Source organism: Haliotis rubra, unplaced genomic scaffold (genome assembly GCF_003918875.1).
Source record: "Haliotis rubra isolate DU_JTF1 unplaced genomic scaffold, ASM391887v1 Scf365, whole genome shotgun sequence".
In the NCBI taxonomy this organism is placed as follows: Eukaryota; Metazoa; Mollusca; class Gastropoda; order Lepetellida; family Haliotidae; genus Haliotis; species Haliotis rubra.
In genome coordinates, this window is record NW_025767041.1 from 572,404 (window position 1) to 596,030 (window position 23,627).

Consider the following 23,627-nt stretch of genomic DNA (forward strand, 5'->3'; position numbering starts at 1 on the left):
GAACATGAACTGTATGTCATATTTGTTCATAGTCTCCCGAATGCTCGGATGATACATAGCGTTCCTCAAATAATTAGATCAGACAAACACACACGTCTTACATAACTATGTGTTAACTGTCACACTTGAACATTTGCCTTCAGGACGAGGCTTTTGAAATCTGTCTTCTTAGAGAGAGAGAGAGAGAGAGAGAGAGAGAGAGAGAGAGAGAGAGAGAGAGAGAGAGAGAGAGAGAGAGAGAGAGAGAGAGAGAGAGAGAGAGAGAGAGAGAGAGAGAGAGAGAGAGAGAGAGAGAGAGAGAGAGCAGGGACATGGGACACGTAGATATTGAACACTGTTCTCAGGTACATCGATGATGCCGTATTTCACGCTGCATGTTGTCAAAACGTAACGAGAGGCGCTCGGCACTCCTCGTGACATTCCGCCGTATGTTAATCATCTCCCGGCGGGCTCGGCGACTAATGAATAATTCATGTATAGTTGTTGTGAGTCGCATGGAGGCTGTGGCTGGTTTGACGTTTCTGTGCAAGTTGTGTTGATTCATCAGCGACAGGTAATTGGCAGAATATGTTATATATCGCTTTCTGTTTCAGTCAGTAACGTACTCGTGGACATGCCTGTAAACATCGAGGAATTACGTGACTGCCTGTAAGCTTGGTCTAAAGTGCCAGGATTCTGCGAGTCGGCACCATGGCATCTTCCCTTCCATCTTATCAGCCAAATAGTGCAACAGGCGGGTAGCGCGCAGCTTGCATGTGTTACTGATAGAGCTCTGAACAGTGAACAACAGTCCATGTGAACAATAAGAACTTTAAATGGGTGCAGTACAACCTCGCTCTCCGATACTTTTATGACCAATGTACGATAAATATTGGTCTGATGTGTACTCATGCAGTTGTAAGCGCCCCCTCGCGTTAGGCCTTGTTCCTTGATCCCAGGTCCATCTCGATATTTATCTGTCAGCATCAATATTTGCTGTGTTTTCTAAAATATGCTAAAGAGGAATGAGGTGGTGAATAGTCCATCCTGAAGAAATATATTCTGTACTGGATAAGCTTCACGATGAGGAAATGTTTGCATGTCCACCATCAGGTCAAAGAGAAAAGTGTTAAATTATTTAAAATTCTTGTCAAGAATGTTCAAACACAATATTTTGATTCCAGGATGCCCGTGCTGCCCTGGTCTACCGGTGATAGTTCTGTAAATGTCTTTATATGTAACTGTTTAATTGCATAGGCAATTCTTTCAATTCTTATGTTGTTTACGTTCTTTGACAATTCATTTTTGGTATCCATGTTGTATACATGCTCTGTTTGTTAGTTGATCCATCTTATACTTAACAAAACCATTGACTTCCTACAGTGTGACTGACTCACTGACTGACTGACTGAGTTTGGTTTTACGCCGCTTTTAGCAATATTCCAGCAACATCACGGCGGCGGGCAAAGAGTGTGAGAGAAAATGTGACCTAAATAGTCTATGGCAGCTACTTGGAGGGTTCCAGGGTGGGTGGAGTAGCCAGCCCAGTCATTATATATATTTGCTTGTCACTGAGGGCCCGGGGTCTATTGCCTATGTGTGTACAATGTGTGAAGTCCATGTTTAGTGTCCCATGCCGTGATATTGCTGGAATATTGTTAAAAGCGACATAAACCCCAACTCAGTCACTCACCAAGGAGTTCTGACAGAGTTTATGAATTCAGTAAGTACAGGAGGTAGCCACATAATAGACTAAACAATACTAAAACATAGAAAAGTGGAACAAGTGAATGAATTGTGTATTTAAACAAATATGTTTTTTTCTTCTAATTTTTTCTCGGTAGATATACAGGTCTGGGCCCACTTGCACAGAACGATCTTAGCGCTACAATTATTGTAAATCCATGAGATCGCGATCTTAAGCTTCTGCTACAATCGCCATCCACTTGCACAAAGCGATTGTAGGCTAAGATCATTGTAAGTTACAATCGAAACTTACAATTGGTCCCGGACCAATTGTAAGGAGCTAAGATCATTGTAGTCTGTGACAAAATGGTGTTCAAGTTTCACGCAAATAATCAGCTTTACGTTTGGAGATTGCTTTTATATTGCATAAAACTGTACTGTATGATTCGCCTCGACACTTCAACAACACGGAGAATGCACAACCGATTTAACGCCTGACACATTATTTGCTTTAGTGAACCTCAGAACTATCGAGTCGATATCTCAAAGTACTATTCCCACCCGATTCAATGTTGGAATAAGTGTGAAACAACATACCGTTTTGATAATCAAGGAAAGGATACTAGCAAATGGTGTCAGCGTGCGATTAACAAAGGCCGTGACCTTTTCATTAACTCAAGAGCAGATAATTTTAGTTTATGTGCAAGATGGGAGTGGTTTCCCCTGGCCTATGCAGTTGCCGTGGAGTCTGTAATGCCCAATCGCAGAGCTCAAGATATTTTCTTTTCGGTGATGGAGTGATTTTGTCTTAGTTAATCATTAAAGTAATCAAAAATTAGATACAAGTTAACGTGCAAAATCAAGATTCAATTTCAATTTCACTTTTAGAAAAATATTTATCAACGCAATAGGGTCATAGCATTAATATACTGTGAATGAGTATTTAACAACTGCTCTCTCGATATATTATTTGATATTCGTATTTCCCTGTCATGAATTCTTTACAACACTTCTGTAGCCTATTACATTTTCTTGTTATTTTGTGAGAAAACCAATACTTCTAGGGTATATTTAGGATTTTACACACACAAAAAGAAAAAAAACAGCTGTGCATTAAACAATGTCTCATTGACAACCAGTGGCAAATCATGCAGTTAGGTGTTATATCATAAGGAAATATTGTCGATATTTGATATAGTATTATAATATTGATAATTGTTAAGTCACTAAATCTAGACCCAAATTTATGAATGTATTTTTTCGCAGTTCAATATTTTCATAAAACATGGGTAGGTATTTCCGTGGTTGAAATATCACATTCTCAGTTCATTAATCAAGACAGTTAAAATGTAGAAAAATATATGCTATCGTCCACGTAATCGCTTCCTTCAAGATTTCTGGGAATGTTTTTCATGAAAATTCTGCAAAGTGCGATTGAGGGAGGTATGTATTGTGTGCAGGGACCAGTATCCCTCTCTATTTGCGCAGTATGCTATGCGCACTTGCAGACAACTGTAGACAGGAGTCGAGTTTAAGAAATTCGCACCTCCACCGTTGAAGAGTGCGATCTTAACTAAGATCGCGATCTTAAATCCATGCGGTCTTACAATTGCGCTAAGATCGGCTTTGTGCAAGTGGATTCGGGCAATTGTATGTTGATTGTAAAGTTGATTGTAGGGGTCTAAGATTGATTGTAACTAAGATTGCTCTGTGCAAGTGGGCCCTGAACTATAGTCTGTTACACAAAAAAGTCATGTTTTTTCTTATGTGAACCAAAATGGATTTTTTAAATTACTTTATATCAGTGTTTGAAAATATACACTAATTTTTCTTACAATGAGTGTATAACCCGCACTATAAGTGCTGAAATGTTATGCCATTATGAGGCCTCAGTTTGTCGAGCTAAACACGCCAGAGTTACTGCCCTTTGATTATGACGTAATTGGTGCCAGCTGATTTAAACTGGTCTCCTGTCTAGTGCCAAAGGCAAAAGATGTAAATTCTGACATTAATCACGCAAAAGCACTGATGTAAAGTACGAAAGAAGCATTAGAACTGAAAATGTAGGCAGCAAGATAGAAATGATCGTGTGCATTTTAATTCATAACCTCACCTCAATGGAAATATCAAATAATGTATAACAATGTTGACGTACATATGACATCACTATCGGGAAGTGACTTTCTCAAAATGGCGTGCATATCTTTGAGATGTTTTTGGATATGGTTTCGGCATCAATGTGAAGGTTGAAGAGGACGGACATATATTGTACGATTTAAATGTAGGAATGTACCAAACGTAGAATGCCTTCACATTCACCGATGGCACGCTAGATGTAGTGCATATGTACGTTCGAGTTTTGGAGAAAGAAGTTGATTGGAAAGACCACCGACTCAAGTTGAATGTTATACAATTTGGTTAAGTGGTAACACTTTTTGTACAATGTAACATATAGTGTGGAACCAACCACATAGCCAGCTGACGGCCAGGCAACAGGTGGATTAAAACAGTAGCCTGCACATCGAGACACTACAACCACAACTATACTTGCACTACGTGAAATGGTACTAATAAGGTCTAACGACGTCATTCGTTTATCATTTGGGCACCATTGACGTCATTTCCACGGGACATAAGCCATGGTGTGTTCATTGTGGACATAGAACATTCGGTTAATGTGGAAACTTTGAATTGGTATAACGCAAAAAAATAAATTAGTTACTTCTGATATCTGTGTTGTTTTGGCTATAAAACAACTTGACAAACATTTCTTACGATGAAAAAGTGGAAGACAAAAAGGTTAATTTTCGTGTACACTTCCCCTTTAAACAAAAAAGTAAATCAAATAAGGTGAAATTAAGATTGCAAAACCTCATAATGTTACCGTGCCAACTGAACACATATAAATCTCGGAATTTTATTTAACTTAGGATAAAAGTTCTTTATCAAACGATCATAGACTCAAATTGCTACTACTGGTTTGTATTACAAGGGTGTTAAGCGCAGTACTTGGAACAGTTAAACAAATGCATATGCGGTACGTGATGAGCTTTGACTGAGACAAGCCCAACTTAATTGTTCTCAGTGATTCATTTGGATACCCCCTTACATATGTCGGTGGGCTCATTTCCTGCCGAGATCCGGGAACAAAACATCAATACAGTTTTGAATCGATAATTGTATTGTCTTAGCAAAAGTATCAATGCATCCCTAGTAGGATGGATGCAGAAACCAGCCCTTATTTCTGTAGGAGGTTTCACGAACACCATGTACTGGAAGTTAACACTGATCTAGATTGCAGGGTTTGCCTTCATCCTGAAAGTATTTGCAATACACACTCATATATGTAATATGAACCATCATTTGATCTGTTTTTGTTTAAAGAACTATTGTGGAGTGCATTTCATTTGAGCTGACTTCAGTGTTTTGTTTGTGTTTATGGATGTATAAATGTAAATTATATAGCACTAATATATTAGCACTAATTGTTACTTGAGATGATTCATAAAGTTATATCCCCTCTTTGCTATGGTTGTGATTTAAAATCCTAAATATATTCCTGTACAATGACATGCAATCAACCAAGCCTGGCCACCTAAACAATTCTAGTCTGAATATCAACATTCATGTTACTGATCCTCTATTGAATCTCATGGTGCAATTTGTAACTGTAACGCTGCTCTCTTCCTTTGCAGTTAGACCATCACAATGGAAGTGCCATGGCCCTGTATCCGTGAAGTGTGGGTGTGATCAGCACTAAGTCACTCGGTTTCCCTTACTGAGCTGCCCACAGTAAGTCCTAGTACATCCAGTAAACTGGAGTCACTCTCTTCCCATAGGCTTGCAGTAGAGTTTTCAGTGGGATAAATAAAGCTGGGAAAAAAGGTTTCGATTCCGGCTTGTTGTTTCAGTGGGATAAAGCTGGTGAAATAGGTTTCGATACTGGCTTGTTGTTTCAGTGGGATAAAGCTGGTGAAATAGGTTCCATACTGGCTTGTTGTTTCAGTGGGATAAAGCTGGTGAAGTAGGTTTCGATACCGGCTTGTTTCAGTGGGATAAAGCTGGTGAAGTAGGTTTCGATACCGGCTTGTTTCAGTGGGATAAAGCTGGTGAAATAGGTTTCGATTCTGGCTTGTTGTTTCAGTGGGATAAAGCTGGTGAAATAGGTTTCGATACCGGCTTGTTTCAGTGGGATAAAGCTGGTGAAATAGGTTTGCACCTGAATAAATCCGTCTCCCCTCACTGAGCTCCCAACAGTATTTGTGCTACTCTCTCCTCTACACACTACTCGCTTATCAATCACCCCACAGTAAATCCCAGCCCCAAGTACATTTGAGACCCTCTTTCCTCGCTCATCAATCAATCACCCCACAGTAAATCCCGGTACACCTGAGACCCTCTTTCCTTGGTCATCATGCACCCCACAGTAAATCCCGGTACACCTGAGACCCTCTTTCCTTGGTCATCGTGCACCACACAGTAAATCCCGGTACACCTGAGACCCTCTTTCCTTGGTCATCATGCACCCCACAGTAAATCCCGGTACACCTGAGACCCTCTTTCCTTGGTCATCGTGCACCACACAGTAAATCCCGGTACACCTGAGACCCTCTTTCCTTGGTCATCATGCACCACACAGTAAATCCCGGTACACCTGAGACCCTCTTTCCTTGGTCATCGTGCACCACACAGTAGATCCCGTACACCTGAGACCCTCTTTCCTTGGTCATCATGCACCCCACAGTAAATCCCGGTACACCTGAGACCCTCTTTCCTTGGTCATCATGCACCACACAGTAAATCCCGGTACACCTGAGACCCTCTTTCCTTGGTCATCATGCACCACACAGTAGATCCCGGTACACCTGAGACCCTCTTTCCTTGGTCATCGTGCACCACACAGTAAATCCTGGTACACCTGAGACCCTCTTTTCCTTGGTCATCGTGGCACCACACAGTAAATCCTGGTACACCTGAGACCCTCTTTCCTTGGTCATCATGCACCACACAGTAAATCCCGTACACCTGAGACCCTTCTTCCTTGGTCATCATGCACCACACAGTAAATCCTGGTACACCTGAGACCCTCTTTCCTTGGTCATCGTGGCACCACACAGTAAATCCTGGTACACCTGAGACCCTCTTTCCTTGGTCATCGTGCACCACACAGTAAATCGGTACACCTGAGACCCTCTTTCCTTGGTCATCATGCACCACACAGTAAATCCGGTACATCTGAGACCCTCTTTCCTTGGTCATCATGCACCACACAGTAAATCGGTACACCTGAGACCCTCTTTCCTTGGTCATCGTGCACCACACAGTAAATCCCGGTACACCTGAGACCCTCTTTCCTTGGTCATCGTGCACCCCACAGTAAATCCCGGTACACCTGAGACCCTCTTTCCTTGGTCATCGTGCACCACACAGTAAATCCCGGTACACCTGAGACCCTCTTTCCTTGGTCATCGTGCCCCACAGTAAATCCCGTACACCTGAGGACCCTCTTTCCTTGGTCATCGTGCACCACACAGTAAATCCCGGTACACCTGAGACCCTCTTTCCTTGGTCATCGTGCACCACACAGTAAATCCCAGTACACCTGGGTCACCCTGTGTTCCCCATTCTCTTCTACACATTATCCCAGTGTATTGGTTGAAGTAGTAAGTCTGCTGATGCAGTGTTTTGTGTTGACAGAATCGCCCACAATGTTGGTCAACAGAAAAACCAGCTTCAAGAATGGTATGTCCATGGCTGACTATGGCCCTGATGAGAATCTCAATGACAACGCTGACATTGAGTGGGTGAACAAGACTTGGACTCGAAGGCTTCTACGGGGATGTGCTCTTCTCAGCATGATCTCAGTCAGCATGAACACACCCAAGACGTTCGAGAAACTGCCGGCTCTCATGTATGTGACCTTCTCCATCGACATGGTCATCACATTCCTCTTCACTGCCGAGATGATCGCCAAGATGCACATCCGGGGTGCATGGAAGGTCAGTGTATCTCATCATCAGCTGGTGAGCAAGGTGTGGCACAAGCAATTTTCTAAAGGGGGTAACTCACCTGAAATGTTACCTAGTCTGATCAGGGGTAACATGTTTGAACACCGCAATCCCATAGTTATCCAAATTTGCAGGATACCTTGAAGACAGGTGAACAGCCATTAACTATCTTTTGAATCAAGCATTTGAATGTGGTGTGAGGGATGAATGAATGTATTGTCGAAATATTAGGTTGAATGAGTGCATCACTGTCTCACTGAACATGTCAGCAGGACACAGGTACGATGTCTCACTCAGCATGTCCGCTGGACACAGGTACGATGTCTCACTGAACTGTCAGCAGGACACAGGTACGATGTCTCACTCAGCATGTCCGCTGGACACAGGTACGATGTCTCACTGAACTGTCAGCTTGACACAGGTACGATGTCTCACTCAGCATGTCCGCTGGACACAGGTACGATGTCTCACTGAACTGTCAGCTTGACAGTTGAATGTGTATAATGTCTCGCTGTTTGTTGCAGGGCGAAGCACCGTACCTGAAGGATCGATGGTGTCAGTTTGATGGGATCATGGTTTTGTTCCTCTGGACATCAGTTGTGCTGCAGGTAAATAGAACTGGCTGCATGCTCCATAACACATAATACTTACATAGCAACCTGTCAACATCACCACTGTGATTCAGGTCTTTATGATGATGACATCTATACATCTCTGGAATGACAACGTGGTTTTTTTCTGAATGTGTGTTGTCTGACTTAGTGGGTAGTTAGTCTGACATAGTGTGCTGTTAGTCTGACTTAGTGGGTAGTTAGTCTGACATAGTGTGCTGATAGTCTGACATAGTGTGCAGTTAGTCTGACTTAGTGAATTGTTAGTCTGACATAGTGTGTTGTTAGTCTGACATAGTGTGTTGTTAGTCTGACTGAGTGAATTGTTAGTCTGACTTAGTGTGCTGTTAGTCTGACTTAGTGTGCTGATAGTCTGACATAGTGTGTTGTTAGTCTGACATAGTGTGCAGTTAGTCTGACTGAGTGAATTGTTAGTCTGACATAGTGTGTTGTTAGTCTGACTTGGTGGGTAGTTAGTCTGACGTAGTGTGTTGTTAGTCTGACGTAGTGTGTTGTTAGTCTGACATAGTGTGTTGTTAGTCTGACGTAGTGTGTTGCTAGTCTGACATAGTGTGTTGTTAGTCTGACATAGTGTGTTGTTAGTCTGACATAGTGTGTTCTTAATCTGACATAGTGTGTTGTTAGTCTGACATAGTGTGTTGTTAGTCTGGCATGTGTTGTTAGTCTGGCATAGTGTGCTGTTAGTCTGACTTAGTGGGTAGTTAGTCTGACATAGTGTGTTGTTAGTCTGACATAGTGTTTTCTTAATCTGACATAGTGTGTTGTTAGTCTGACGTAGTGTTTTCTTAATCTGACATAGTGTGTTGTTAGTCTGACATAGTGTTTTCTTAATCTGACATAGTGTGTTGTTAGTCTGACATAGTGTTTTCTTAATCTGACATAGTGTGTTGTTAGTCTGACATAGTGTTTTCTTAATCTGACATAGTGTGTTGTTAGTCTGACTTAGTGGGTAGTTAGTCTGACATAGTGTGTTGTTAGTCTGACATAGTGTTTTCTTAATCTGACATAGTGTGTTGTTAGTCTGACGTAGTGTTTTCTTAATCTGACATAGTGTGTTGTTAGTCTGACATAGTGTTTTCTTAATCTGACATAGTGTGTTGTTAGTCTGACTTAGTGGGTAGTTAGTCTGACATAGTGTGTTGCTAGTCTGACATAGTGTGTTGTTAGTCTGACGTAGTGTGTTGCTAGTCTGACATAGTGTGTTGTTAGTCTGACATAGTGTTTTCTTAATCTGATATAGTGTGTTGTTAGTCTGACGTAGTGTTTTCTTAATCTGACATAGTGTGTTGTTAGTCTGACATAGTGTGTTGTTAGTCTGACTTAGTGGGTAGTTAGTCTGACATAGTGTGTTGTTAGTCTGACATAGTGTTTTCTTAATCTGACATAGTGTGTTGTTAGTCTGACGTAGTGTTTTCTTAATCTGACATAGTGTGTTGTTAGTCTGACATAGTGTTTTCTTAATCTGACATAGTGTGTTGTTAGTCTGACGTAGTGTGTTGTTAGTCTGACATGTGTTGTTAGTCTTGCATAGTGTGCTGTTAGTTTGACCAAGTATGTATTATATGGCTGTTAAATTTTCTGTGGTCTGAAAAAGTAGATCTGACAAAGTATTGATTGTCTGTTGGACAAGGTTTATGTTTTGAGAAAGTGTTACTTTGACAAAGTGTGTGTTCAGGTGTTTGAGATGTGTTGTCTGCCTCTGTTCAGGTGTTTGAAATATGTTGTGTTCCTGTGTTCAGGTGTTTGAGATGACTGGTTCAATACCACCAGAGCATCCAGGGTCAGTTCTTCGTATTCTGCGCTCTCCGCGGCCACTAATCCTCATCAGGGTCTTCAGGGTGTTCCTCAAATTCTCCCTTCCAAAGAACAGAATCAACCAGATTTTCAAGTAAGTCACTTATAAATACATAGTCAATCCTTTGTATGTGCTGATTCAATATCTTTGTCTGTAGCTTGAGTGCCCCATTAAACAACACATGTAAAAACTATCTGTAGCCTGTGTGATGGTGGACTGCAATATCTTTTCCAGCTTCTTCATGACAGATTGTTGGGGGATATGAGGCATATCACATGACTTGCCACAATGTATAAAATAATGCAACTCCATATTCGACATATCACACTATTTGCCACACAGTATGAGACATATCACACTATTTGCCACACAGTATGAGACATATCACACTATTTGCCACACAGTATGAGACGTATCACACTATTTGCCACACTGTATGAAACACATCACACTATTTGCCACGCTATATGAGACATATCACACTATTTGCCAAACTATATGAAACATATCACACTATTTGCCACACTATACGAGAGATATCACACTATTTGCCACACTATATGAGACACATCACACTACTTACCACACCTCGTCCAGATCATGTGATGTGGAACAGTTTGTCTTGTATATCATGTGTAATACTGCAACACAGTTGATGTAAGACTTGATGAAGTGACTTTAACATTGGTGATCATTGATTATCAGTATCAGGGGGGAAATGGTATGCTCTTACCACAGTACGGTATGTATTGCAATACAAGGCCTTCGGTTCGGTATATCAGATATGATCATAATGCAGGAAATTGACAACAGCCAAACCTAGATAGATTTTGACAAATTGATTTGATTTCTAGACATTTTAGAAAAGATTTTAAAAGGTTAACAAAATGACGGTACGAAAACCGAAAATACTGAATTTTTGGATTGCATTAGGTATACCGAACCGAAGGCAAAATACAGCGGTGCTGCTAATACCGCAGTATACTGTTTCGCCCCTAATCAGTACTTTAGTGACAGAAAGTTGTTAGTTGTTTTTTTTCAGTTCCTTCTAACCTTATAAAATGTTGTGGGTGTATTCAAAATGGTATTGATGATGTATTGATACTAAACATGCATTGCCATTTCTGTTGGTACTTTTGGATCCATGTAATCAGTACAGTGTATCTGTCTGTAGGTTTAAATACATGTTATCAGTACAGTGTATCTGTCTGTAGGTTTAAATACATGTTATCTGTACAGTGTATCTGTCTGTAGCTTTAAATACATGTTATCTGTACAGTGTATCTGTCTGTAGCTTTAAATACATGTTATCTGTACAGTGTATCTGTCTGTAGCTTTAAATACATGTTATCTGTACAGTGTATCTGTCTGTAGGTTTAAATACATGTTATCTGTACAGTGTATCTGTCTGTAGGTTTAAATACATGTTATCTGTACAGTGTATCTGTCTGTAGGTTTAAATACATGTTATCTGTACAGTGTATCTGTCTGTAGCTTTAAATACATGTTATCTGTACAGTGTATCTGTCTGTAGCTTTAAATACATGTTATCTGTACAGTGTATCTGTCTGTAGCTTTAAATACATGTTATCTGTACAGTGTATCTGTCTGTAGCTTTAAATACATGTTATCTGTACAGTGTATCTGTCTGTAGCTTTAAATACATGTTATCTGTACAGTGTATCTGTCTGTAGGTTTAAATACATGTTATCTGTACAGTGTATCTGTCTGTAGGTTTAAATACATGTTATCTGTACAGTGTATCTGTCTGTAGCTTTAAATACATGTTATCTGTACAGTGTATCTGTCTGTAGCTTTAAATACATGTTATCTGTACAGTGTATCTGTCTGTAGCTTTAAATACATGTTATCTGTACAGTGTATCTGTCTGTAGCTTTAAATACATGTTATCTGTACAGTGTATCTGTCTGTAGCTTTAAATACATGTTATCTGTACAGTGTATCTGTCTGTAGCTTTAAATACATGTTATCTGTACAGTGTATCTGTCTGTAGGTTTAAATACATGTTATCTGTACAGTTATCTATCTGTCTGTAGGTTTAAATACATGTTATCTGTACAGTGTATCTGTCTGTAGCTTTAAATACATGTTATCTGTACAGTGTATCTGTCTGTAGCTTTAAATACATGTTATCTGTACAGTGTATCTGTCTGTAGCTTTAAATACATGTTATCTGTACAGTGTATCTGTCTGTAGCTTTAAATACATGTTATCTGTACAGTGTATCTGTCTGTAGGTTTAAATACATGTTATCTGTACAGTACAGTGTATCTGTCTGTAGCTTTAAATACATGTTATCTGTACAGTGTATCTGTCTGTAGCTTTAAATACATGTTATCTGTACAGTGTATCTGTCTGTAGCTTTAAATACATGTTATCTGTACAGTGTATCTGTCTGTAGCTTTAAATACATGTTATCTGTACAGTGTATCTGTCTGTCACTTTAAATACATGTTATCTGTACAGTGTATCTGTCTGTAGCTTTAAATACATGTTATCTGTACAGTGTATCTGTTCGTAGCTTTAAATACATGTTATCTGTACAGTGTATCTGTCTGTAGGTTTAAATACATGTTATCTGTACAGTGTATCTGTCTGTAGCTTTAAATACATGTTATCTGTACAGTGTATCTGTCTGTAGCTTTAAATACATGTTATCTGTACAGTGTATCTGTCTGTAGGTTTAAATACATGATACTGTGCAGTGTATCTGTCTGTAGGTTTAAATACATGTTATCTGTACAGTGTATCTGTCTGTAGCTTTAAATACATGTTATCTGTACAGTGTATCTGTCTGTAGCTTTAAATACATGTTATCTGTACAGTGTATCTGTCTGTAGGTTTAAATACATGTTATCTGTACAGTGTATCTGTCTGTAGCTTTAAATACATGTTATCTGTACAGTGTATCTGTCTGTAGCTTTAAATACATGTTATCTGTACAGTGTATCTGTCTGTAGGTTTAAATACATGTTATCTGTACAGTGTATCTGTCTGTAGCTTTAAATACATGTTATCTGTACAGTGTATCTGTCTGTAGGTTTAAATACATGTTATCTGTACAGTGTATCTGTCTGTAGGTTTAAATACATGTTATCTGTACAGTGTATCTGTCTGTAGGTTTAAATACATGTAATAAATACAGTGTATCTGTCTGTAGGTTTAAATACATGTTATCTGTACAGTGTATCTGTCTGTAGGTTTAAATACATGTTATCTGTACAGTGTATCTGTCTGTAGGTTTAAATACATGTTATCTGTACAGTGTTTTTGAACCATAAATTGTGGGCCATGTGAGGGTAACCATGGTGACTTGTATGTTGGTATGTTGGGTCAGGATATCAAGGAGAAGTACTTCAATCATTACAGTACAGTAACAAGCAAATAGGACCTGTATATGTGATCATGTTGATTATCATGTCTAATTACCTACTAATGTAATTCAGTTGTATCAAGGTGTGTCTGCTTAATATTGGAGGGAAGCTGATTCAGGCATCTGACATTTGGTTAAACCAACATATAATTTTAAGGTGATATGTAATTATGCCTTCATACTGTAACAATAATGAAGATGGATTGTGCTCATGTTAAGGAAGACATATTACCCATGTTTGACAGCATTCACTGTGTTTCCACAGGCGGTCCAGCCAGCAGATCTACAATGTCACCATCTTCTTCCTCTTCTTCATGTCCCTGTATGGAATTCTGGGGGTTCAGTTCTTCGGGGTGATGAGGCACCATTGTGTGAAGAACGAGACGGATGTCAGGTAATAATCTCAGTGTCTCTGTAGCCATCGTAACTGTAGCTGTCACATAATAACCTCACTGTTTCTGTAGCCATCGTAACTGTAACTGTCACATAATAACCTCAGTGTCTCTGTAGCCATCGTAACTGTAACTGTCACATAATAACCTCAGTGTCTCTGTAGCCATCGTAACTGTAACTGTCACATAATAACCTCAGTGTCTCTGTAGCCATCGTTACTGTAACTGTCACATAATAACCTCAGTGTCTCTGTAGCCATTGTAACTGTAACTGTCACGTAATAACCTCAGTGTCTCTGTAGCCATCGTAACTGTAACTGTCACATAATAACCTCAGTGTCTCTCTCTAGCCATCATAACTGTAATTGTCACATAATAACCTCAGTGTCTCTCTCTAGCCATCGTAACTGTAACTGTCACGTAATAACCTCAGTGTCTTTCAGTAGCCATTTTAACTGTAACTGTCACATAATAACCTCAGTGTCTCCCTCTAGCAATCATAACTGTAACTGTCACATAATAACCTCAGTGTCCCTGTAGCCATCGTAACTGTAACTGTCACATAATAACCTCAGTGTCTCTCTCTAGCCATTTTAACTGTAACTGTCATGTAATAACCTCAGTGTCTTTCCGTAGCCATCGTTACTGTAACTGTCACATAATAACCTCAGTGTTTCTGTAGCCATCGTAACTGTAACTGTCACATAATAACCTCAGTGTCTCTCTCTAGCCATCGTAACTGTAACTGTCACATAATAACCTCAGTGTCTCTCTCTAGCAATCATTACTGTAACTGTCACATAATAACCTCAGTGTCTTTCTGTAGCCATCGTAACTGTAACTGTCACATAATAACCTCAGTGTCTCTGTAGCCATGGTAACTGTAACTATTACATAATAACCTCAGTATCTCTCTCTAGCCATTTTAACTGTAACTGTCATGTAATAACCTCACTGTCTTTCTGTAGCCATTTTAACTGTAACTGTCTTGTAATAACCTCAGTGTCTCTGTAGCCATCGTAACTGTAACTGTCATGTAATAACCTGACTGTCTTTCTATTGCCATAGCTGTAACTGTCACATAATAATCTCACTGTCTTTCTGTAGCCATCGTAAGTAACTGTAACTATCACATAATAACCTCAGTCTCTCTGTAGCCATGTTAACTGTAACATGACTAACTGTAATCTGTATCTGTTTAACTGTAACTAAATACAGGCTTTGTCTTGAACATGTTGAGACTTACCTATTTGAAGACTGACAGTAAGACCTACAGTATGACCTGTCTGGTGTACAACATGTGGCTTGTCCTAGTGCTGATTCCTGCATCACTTGTCTGTACAGCAACATCACCAAGTATGACCTGGCTGTGCCAGACACCCACTGCTCCCCTGAGCCTGGTCAGGGTTACCAGTGTCCCAGCAACATGAAGTGTGTAGAGCTCACTCTGTCCAAGGAAATCATGGGCTTCAATGGGTTTGATATGATCGGTGAGTTGGAAAGTGTGAGTGAATGAGATGAGCTCAGTATCGCTTTCAACAGTATTCCAGATACATGGCGTGCCATCCTCTTGTGTGACGCAAGTCTGAGATGTTTACCATTCTGTTGACACCCACACACAGATATGATTCTAACAAACTTGGAATCATAGTCTGGGATGAGCCATAATTTAAAGCCATGATGATAGTTTCCTGGTGTGTCCAAGTAAGGCAACTCTGCACACTGGATTTGCCAGCCTGAAAGAGAGAATAGAAACCTCAACTGATCTTCCTGTTAAATGACATCCCATTTTCCATCAGTGAATCATGTTATTACGTTACTTGTCATGAAGGTTATGTATGGTAACTGCTATTGGCATCCTGTATGTTGCAGCTACAAGTGTGTTCACGGTGTACCAGGCTGCGTCCCAGGAGGGCTGGGCATTCCTCATGTATCGCTGCATAGACAGCCTCCCGTCATGGAAGGCCTTCCTCTACTTCATCTCTCTCATCTTCTTCCTGGCATGGCTGGTCAAGGTGGGTCAGCATTAAACTACAGGCAGGGGCAAGTCGTGTACATCGGCAGCTTACTGTACACATGTAGGTTTTACTATCACGTGACTAGTGGTGTAGGTCACAGTGCACTGTTTTACTATCACGTGACTAGTGGTGTAGGTCACAGTGCACTGTTTTACTTACTGTCACTTGTAAGTTTTACAATCATGTGGCTAGTGGTGTAGGTTACAGCGCACTGTTTTACTTACTGTCACTTGTAAGTTTTACAATCATGTGACTAGTGGTGTAGGTCACAGTGCACTGTTTTACTTACTGTCACTTGTAGGTTTTACAATCACTGTGACTAGTGGTGTAGGTCACAGTGCACTGTTTTACTTACTGTCACTTGTAGGTTTTACAATCACGTGACTAGTGGTGTAGGTCACAGTGCACTGTTTTACTATCACGTAGGTTTTTACAATAGTGGTGGTGTAGTCACAGTGCACTGTTTTACTTACTGTCACTTGTAGGTTTAACAATCACGTGACTAGTGGTGTAGGTCACAGTGCACTGTTTTACTATCACGTGACTAGTGGTGTAGGTCACAGTGCACTGTTTTACTTACTGTCACTTGTAGGTTTTACAATCACGTGACTAGTGGTGTAGGTCAGTGCAGTGCACTGTTTTGTAGGTTTTCACAATCCGCATTGACTAGTGGTGTAGGTCACAGTGCACTGTTTTACTTACTGTCACTTGTAGGTTTTACAATCACAGTGGCTAGTGGTGTAGGTTACAGCGACTTGTAGTTTTAACTTCACGCGACTAGTGGTGTAAGTTTTACACATGTGACTGAAGTGCACTGTTTTACTATCATGTTACTAGTGGTGTAGGTCACAGTGCACTGTTTTACTTACTGTCACTTGTAGGTTTTACAATCACGTGACTAGTGGTGTAGGTCACAGTGCACTGTTTTACAATCACTGTCACTAGTGGTGTAGGTTTTACAATCATGTGACTAGTGGTGTAGGTTACAGCGCACTGTTTTACTTACTGTCACTTGTAGGTTTTACAATCACGGACTAGTGGTGTAGGTCACAAGTGCACTGTTTTACAATCACTGTCACTTGTGGTTTTACAATCCAATGATGACTAGTGTAGGTCACAGTTTTACTTACTGTCACTTGTAAGTTTTACAATCACGTGACTAGTGGTGTAGGTCACAGTGCACTGTTTTACTTACTGTCACTTGTAGGTTTTACAATCATGTGACTAGTGGTGTAGGTCACAGTGCACTGTTTTACTTACTGTCATCAGGTTTTACTATCACGTGAGTAGTGGTGTAGGTCACAGTGCACTGTTTTACTTACTGTCACATGTAGGTTTTACAATCACGTGACTAGTGGTGTAGGTCACAGTGCACTGTTTTACAATCACGTGACTAGTGGTGTAGGTCACAGTGCACTGTTTTACAATCACGTGACTAGTGGTGTAGGTCACAGTGCACTGTTTTACAATCACTGAGTAGTGGTGTAGGTCACAGTGCACTGTTTTACAATCACGTGACTAGTGGTGTAGGTCACAGTGCACTGTTTTACAATCACGTGACTAGTGGTGTAGGTCACAGTGCACTGTTTTACTTACTGTCACATGTAGGTTTTACAATCACGTGACTAGTGGTGTAGGTCACAGTGCACTGTTTTACAATCACGTGACTAGTGGTGTAGGTCACAGTGCACTGTTTTACTTACTGTCACATGTAGGTTTTACAATCATGTGACTAGTGGTGTAGGTCACAGTCCACTGTTTTACAATCATGTGACTAGTGGTGTAGGTCACAGCACACTGTTTTACTTACATTCACTTGTAAGTTTTACAATCATGTGGCTAGTGGTGAGGTTACAGCACGCTGTTTTACTTACTGTCACTTGTAGGTTTTGATATCACACTGTTTTACTTACTGTCACATGTAGGTTTTACAATCACGAGTAGTGGTGTAGGTCACAGTACACTGTCACAGTGTCACTTGTAGGTTTTACAATCACGTGACTAGTGGTGTAGGTCACAGCGCACTGTTTTACTTACTGTCACTTGTAGGTTTTACAATCACGTGACTAGTGGTGTAGGTCACAGTGCACTGTTTTACAATCACGCGACTAGTGGTGTAGGTTTTGCACTTGTTTTACAATCACGTGACTAGTGGTGTAGGTCACAGCGCACTGTTTTACTTACTGTCACTTGTAGGTTTTACAATCACGTGACTAGTGGTGTAGGTCAAAGCACACTGTTTTACTTACTGTCACTTGTAGGTTTTGCAGTGGGTGTCACATGTAGGTCACAGCAATCACACTGTTTTACTATCACTGCGACTGGTGGTAGGTCACAGCACACTGTTTTACTTACATGTCACTTGTAGGTTTTACAATCACGTGTTTTAGTGGTGTAGGTTACAGTGCACTGTTTTACAATCACGTCACTAGTGGTGAGGTTACAGCGCGCTGTTTTACTTACTGTCACTTGTAGGTTTTGCTATCACACTGTTTTACTTACTGGCACTTGTAGGTTTTGCTATCACACTGTTCTACTTACTGTCACTTGTAGGTTTTGCTATCACACTGTTTTACTCACAGGATGCCATGTATAACAGTGAATGGTGTTGCCTTGTTACAGAACGTCTTCATTGCTGTTATCATTGAGACATTTGCTGAGATTCGAGTGCAGTTCCAGCAGATGTGGGGGCCAAGGGGCAGTGCAGCTGAGTCAGATTCCTCCCAGGTATAATACTTCACAGATGTTACATGGCACATGCAAAGCCATTTTGAAAAATTCTGTTTGGATAACATAACCCACTTTTATGTAAAGTACTGAGTGGATTTCTTTCATTCAGATGATGTAAATGTTTTGTTTGCCTGAACAAAGGTCTGTGTCTTGCGTCACCAAGATGGCTCCTGTTTCAGGTTATCACAACAGACGGCACAGTGTGGAAACTTGTCATTCTGGACGAGAACAAGTCTCAGGGCCTTGCACCCCCCGTTTTCCAGCAAGTCATCCGCTCCAATCTGTTCCACACCTTCATCCTACTGCTGGTACTAGCATCTGCCATCACAGAGGCCAGTCTGCACTTTGACCACAGGACCAAGAACCCAGATGATAAGCTGGATGGGTTCTACTATGCTGAGGTGATTTGTCAACATCTATCGGGTTGAGCATGACGTGTGGTATACTGAGATGATTTGTCAACATCTATAGTGTTGAGCAAGACGTGTGGTATACTGAGGTGATTTGTCAACATCTATAGTGTTGAGCATGACGTGTGGTATACTGAGGTGATTTGTCAACATGTATAGTGTTGAGCATGACGTGTGGTATACTGAGAGTGATTTGTCAACATCTATAGTGTTGAGCATGATGTGTGGTATACTGAGGTGATTTGTCAACATCTATAGTGTTGAGCATGATGTGTGGTATACTGAGGTGATTTGTCAACATCTATAGTGTTGAGCATGACGTGTGGTATACTGAGGTGATTTGTCAACATCTATAGTGTTGAGCATGATGTGTGGTATACTGAAATGATTTGTCAACATCTATAGTGTTGAGCATGACGCATGACGCGTGGTATACTGAAATGATTTGTCAACATCTATAGTGTTGAGCATGCGTGTTGAGCATGACGGTGGTGGTATACTGAAATGATTTGTCAACATCTATAGTGTTGAGCATGACGCGTTGAGTGGTATACTGAAATGATTTGTCAACATCTATAGTGTTGAGCATGACGTGTGGTATACTGAAATGATTTGTCAACATCTATAGTGTTGAGCATGACGTGTGGTATACTGAAATGATTTGTCAACATCTATAGTGTTGAGCATGACGTGTGGTATACTGAGGTGATTTGTCAACATCTATAGTGTTGAGCATGACGTGTGGTATACTGAGGTGATTTGTCAACATCTATAGTGTTGAGCATGACGTGTGGTATACTGAGGTGATTTGTCAACATCTATAGTGTTGAGCATGACGTGTGGTATACTGAGGTGATTTGTCAACATGCATAGTGTTGAGCAAGACGTGTGGTATACTGAGGTGATGTATCAACATCTTTCGGGTTGAGCATGACGTGTGGTATACTGAGGTGATTTGTCAACATCTATAGTGTTGAGCATGACGTGGTATAATGGTATACTGAGGTGATGATATCAACATCTATCGGGTTGAGCATGACGTGTGGTATACTGAGGTGATTTGTCAACATGTATAGTGTTAAGCAAGACGTGTGGTATACTGAGGTGATGTATCAACATCTTTCGGGTTGAGCATGACGTGTGGTATACTGAGGTGATTTGTCAACATGTATAGTGTTAAGCAAGACGTGTGGTATACTGAGGTGATGTATCAACATCTTTCGGGTTGAGCATGACGTGTGGTATACTGAGGTGATTTGTCAACATCTATAGTGTTGAGCATGACGTGTGGTATACTGAGGTGATTTGTCAACATCTATAGGGACACCAGTTGAGCATGACGTGTGGTATACTGAGGTGATATTGTCAACATCTATAGTGTTGAGGCACCCCACCTGTGTGGTATACTGAGATGATTTGTCAACATCTATCGGGTAAGAAGCAAGACGCGGTGGTATACTGAGGTGTTGAGGGTTGAGCATGATGTGTGGTATACTGTGGTGATATACTGAAATGATTGTCAACATGCATTTGTCAACATCTATAGTGTTGAGCATGACGTGTGGTATACTGAGATGATTTGTCAACATCTATAGTGTTGATGCATGACATCTATGTGAGCATGACGTGTGGTATACTGAGGTGATTTGTCAACATCTATAGTGTTGAGCATGACGTGTGGTATACTGAGGTGATTTGTCAACATCTATGGTGTTGAGCATGATGTGTGTGGTATATACTGAGGTGATTTGTCAACATCTATAGGTGTGAGCATGACGTGTGGTATACTGAGGTGATTTGTCAACATCTATAGTGTTGAGCATGACCTGTGGTATACTGAGGTGATTTGTCAACATCTATAGTGTTGAGCATGACCTGTGATATAATGCGGTGTATTGTCAACATCTATAGTGTTGAGCATGACCTGTGATATAATGCGGTCTGTTTTACTGTTGACAGGTTGTGTTCACTCTGCTGTTTGACCTGGAAGCATTGTTCAAGATCTGGTGTCTCGGTTTCGTGGGCTACCTCAAGCGGTCGCTGCACAAGTTCGAGCTGCTACTAGCCATCGGGACGACCATCCACATCATCCCTGACTGCTACCGCTCACAGTTCACATACTTCCAGGTGGGATGTGTTCACCGTCCGTGTCTTCTTCATCCTTTGGCTGTTGTTTACACACATGTATCTGCCTTCAGTGACAGACTCGACTGCTTGGCCCAGCGTGAATTGACATGGTCCTCAGTGTGGTAAATGAGCTGATCACGGTCTTCTGATGTGACAAGCTCCAACTGCAGCATACTACACGTTGTCTGATGTTTCCAGCATACTGTAAACGTACTTATTTTCTCGTGGTGCAATTTTCGCGAAATTGACAGTTTAGACTACATCGCGCGGTCAATTATTCGCTCAATCAGTAATTGCTGTAACTGCCAGCTGTCTCTTTGGCCGCCACTAATAGCAGTGAAAACAAACAGAGTGGCTTAACCTGTCAGGCGGCGTTTATCGCTTACTCACAAAGATCCTTATCTGTGCGATATACTAGTACAGAGCAATCCTTTACTCACGGAAGAGATGAAAAACACATCAGTCTTATGTTCCAAATTCTGACGATCTGACGAATTTACTTCTACTGTATATGAAGCTCTTTGTGATTTCAAACAAGCCGGGTTGTTGTGAATGAGATGATTGAGTGTTAAGTGACTATTCGCTTCATGATGTACTGGTAAATAAAATCTTAATGAATAAATAAAGTACTGCTGTATTATTTCTTTCCGAGTCGTTTCATGGTAATCTGTTTTGTATCAAACCATCTGTCACTACGATTGGTCGAAATAGATTTCCATGGCGGCCACAACACACATTGCTGTTTTCGCTAATTCGGCGATGGGATTTGGCTCATTATTTAATTATGTTTTGGGAAATCCATTACAGCGACAGTTAAGTATGATTCTTTATGCTACTATCAGTCGTCATTTTAAGATTCCAGTAGATTTCTGTCGTCAAACTTGATGTGTTATGGTAACAACTCAGGGGCGAGCGTGGCTAGACTGAATGAATGACAGGTTTATTCGCGGTGTATAAATTTTCGCGCTAAAATGTTTTGCGCGAAAAGCCCGAAAACAAAACCTGACGCGAAATATAATATGTTTACAGTATTTCAAAGTAGATATTGTTAGATTCAATGAAAGCATGCAAAGCAAACTGAGGGTGAATGTCTTGGCCCCGACTACTGGCTTGCCTGCCACCATGTGTCATCTGATTATCTGGATACCACTGAGGGCAATGGCAAAAGTATGTTTTACACATGATTGCCATGGAAACCAAATGTAGCATGGTGTGGAGTCATCCCACAGATGACATCCTTACCTTGTCAGCTTGCTGACGGGGTTATCCTCTTTGGTCATGTGGACAAGGCGTCCGACTTCGGATTAGAAGGTCTGTGGTTCGAATCCCAGCACGGGATTTTATGGCCGCTACACAAACATGACTTAAAAATATTCCAGCAACATTGAAAGAGGCTGGAGGTAGAATTGGACAAACGTAGATTCACTATTCCACACATTAAGAGTCAAGAGAAAATATTTCAGAATACTTTCAGGTAACCCTTGCCTGTTCAAGGCCAAACATCATTCATGGCATCAGTATTTGCTCTCATATGGTTTCCCAAAAATACTTTCTTTTTCTTATTCCTAGAATTGTATGCATCAATCTGTTAGAGGTTTGTACCAATATAAGTGCAATATACATTATTTTGAAAAGCCAGTCATGCTCATGCCTTTTATTACATTTGACTTCACTGTTTTACAGTCATTGGATTAGTGTTTGTATTGTTATAGAACTTATACTCTGAAGTATTGGGCTTTCTTGTTTCCAAATAAATTGTTCTAATGACTGAGGATGCTTGCAGGTTTTACGGGTTGTCCGACTTATCAAGGCGTCTCCGATGCTGGAAGACTTCTGCTTCAAGGTGAGTTGCTGACTCACTAGCTGGACTAGTAATGCATATGCCTCTTTAGAAAGTAGTCAAATGCAACAATATTTATATTTTGGATTACACGTCATTACTAAAGTGCAGATTCTAGTACTGTTTTCATACTCAATCCCATAAGAGCTAGGAAAGTCTAATCTCATATATAACAATTGTTCTAGTTGGAATACTACATGATGTTGACTATCCAGGGGAGAACCCACTAAGCCTTGTGTGTGCTTGTCAGATCTTTGGGCCAGGCCGGAAGCTGGGCAGCCTCATCCTGTTCACCATGTGTCTGCTGATCATTGCCTCCAGCATCTCACTCCAGCTCTTCTGCTTCATTGAGGACTTCACCAAGTTCGAGACCTTCCCACAGGTGGGTACCTCTGCTACATACTGTTCAACTCCAGGCTGTTAATTGGGGGACATGACTTACAATACTCAACGGACTGGAAAATGAACCAGTTCAAATCATTGTCGAAAATAAGTAACAAAATTATCATTGATATCAAGATTCATTACGTAAGGACCTATCAGGAATTTTCAGAAACAGTATCCTGAGGTCTGTCAAATTTTGCTGATAATTTGTAGTTTTTGACACTTATTTGTA

At 40.6% G+C, this 23,627-nt stretch overlaps 1 protein-coding gene across 1 annotated transcript in view; it reads left to right on the forward strand.

Moving 5' to 3' along the window:
- The first annotated feature begins 477 nt into the window (after nucleotides 1-477).
- LOC124285638 (sodium leak channel non-selective protein-like) overlaps nucleotides 478-23,627 on the forward strand; it is a 67,447-nt gene continuing 44,297 nt past the window's right edge. Inside the window, 13 exon segments of the mRNA XM_046721898.1 lie at nucleotides 478-553; nucleotides 5,361-5,457; nucleotides 7,363-7,664; nucleotides 8,198-8,281; nucleotides 10,045-10,193; nucleotides 13,760-13,888; nucleotides 15,231-15,376; nucleotides 15,759-15,901; nucleotides 18,527-18,631; nucleotides 18,814-19,035; nucleotides 21,004-21,171; nucleotides 22,955-23,014; nucleotides 23,262-23,393. Coding sequence (XP_046577854.1) covers nucleotides 7,374-7,664; nucleotides 8,198-8,281; nucleotides 10,045-10,193; nucleotides 13,760-13,888; nucleotides 15,231-15,376; nucleotides 15,759-15,901; nucleotides 18,527-18,631; nucleotides 18,814-19,035; nucleotides 21,004-21,171; nucleotides 22,955-23,014; nucleotides 23,262-23,393 — 1,629 coding nt within the window. The 5' untranslated portion in view covers nucleotides 478-553; nucleotides 5,361-5,457; nucleotides 7,363-7,373.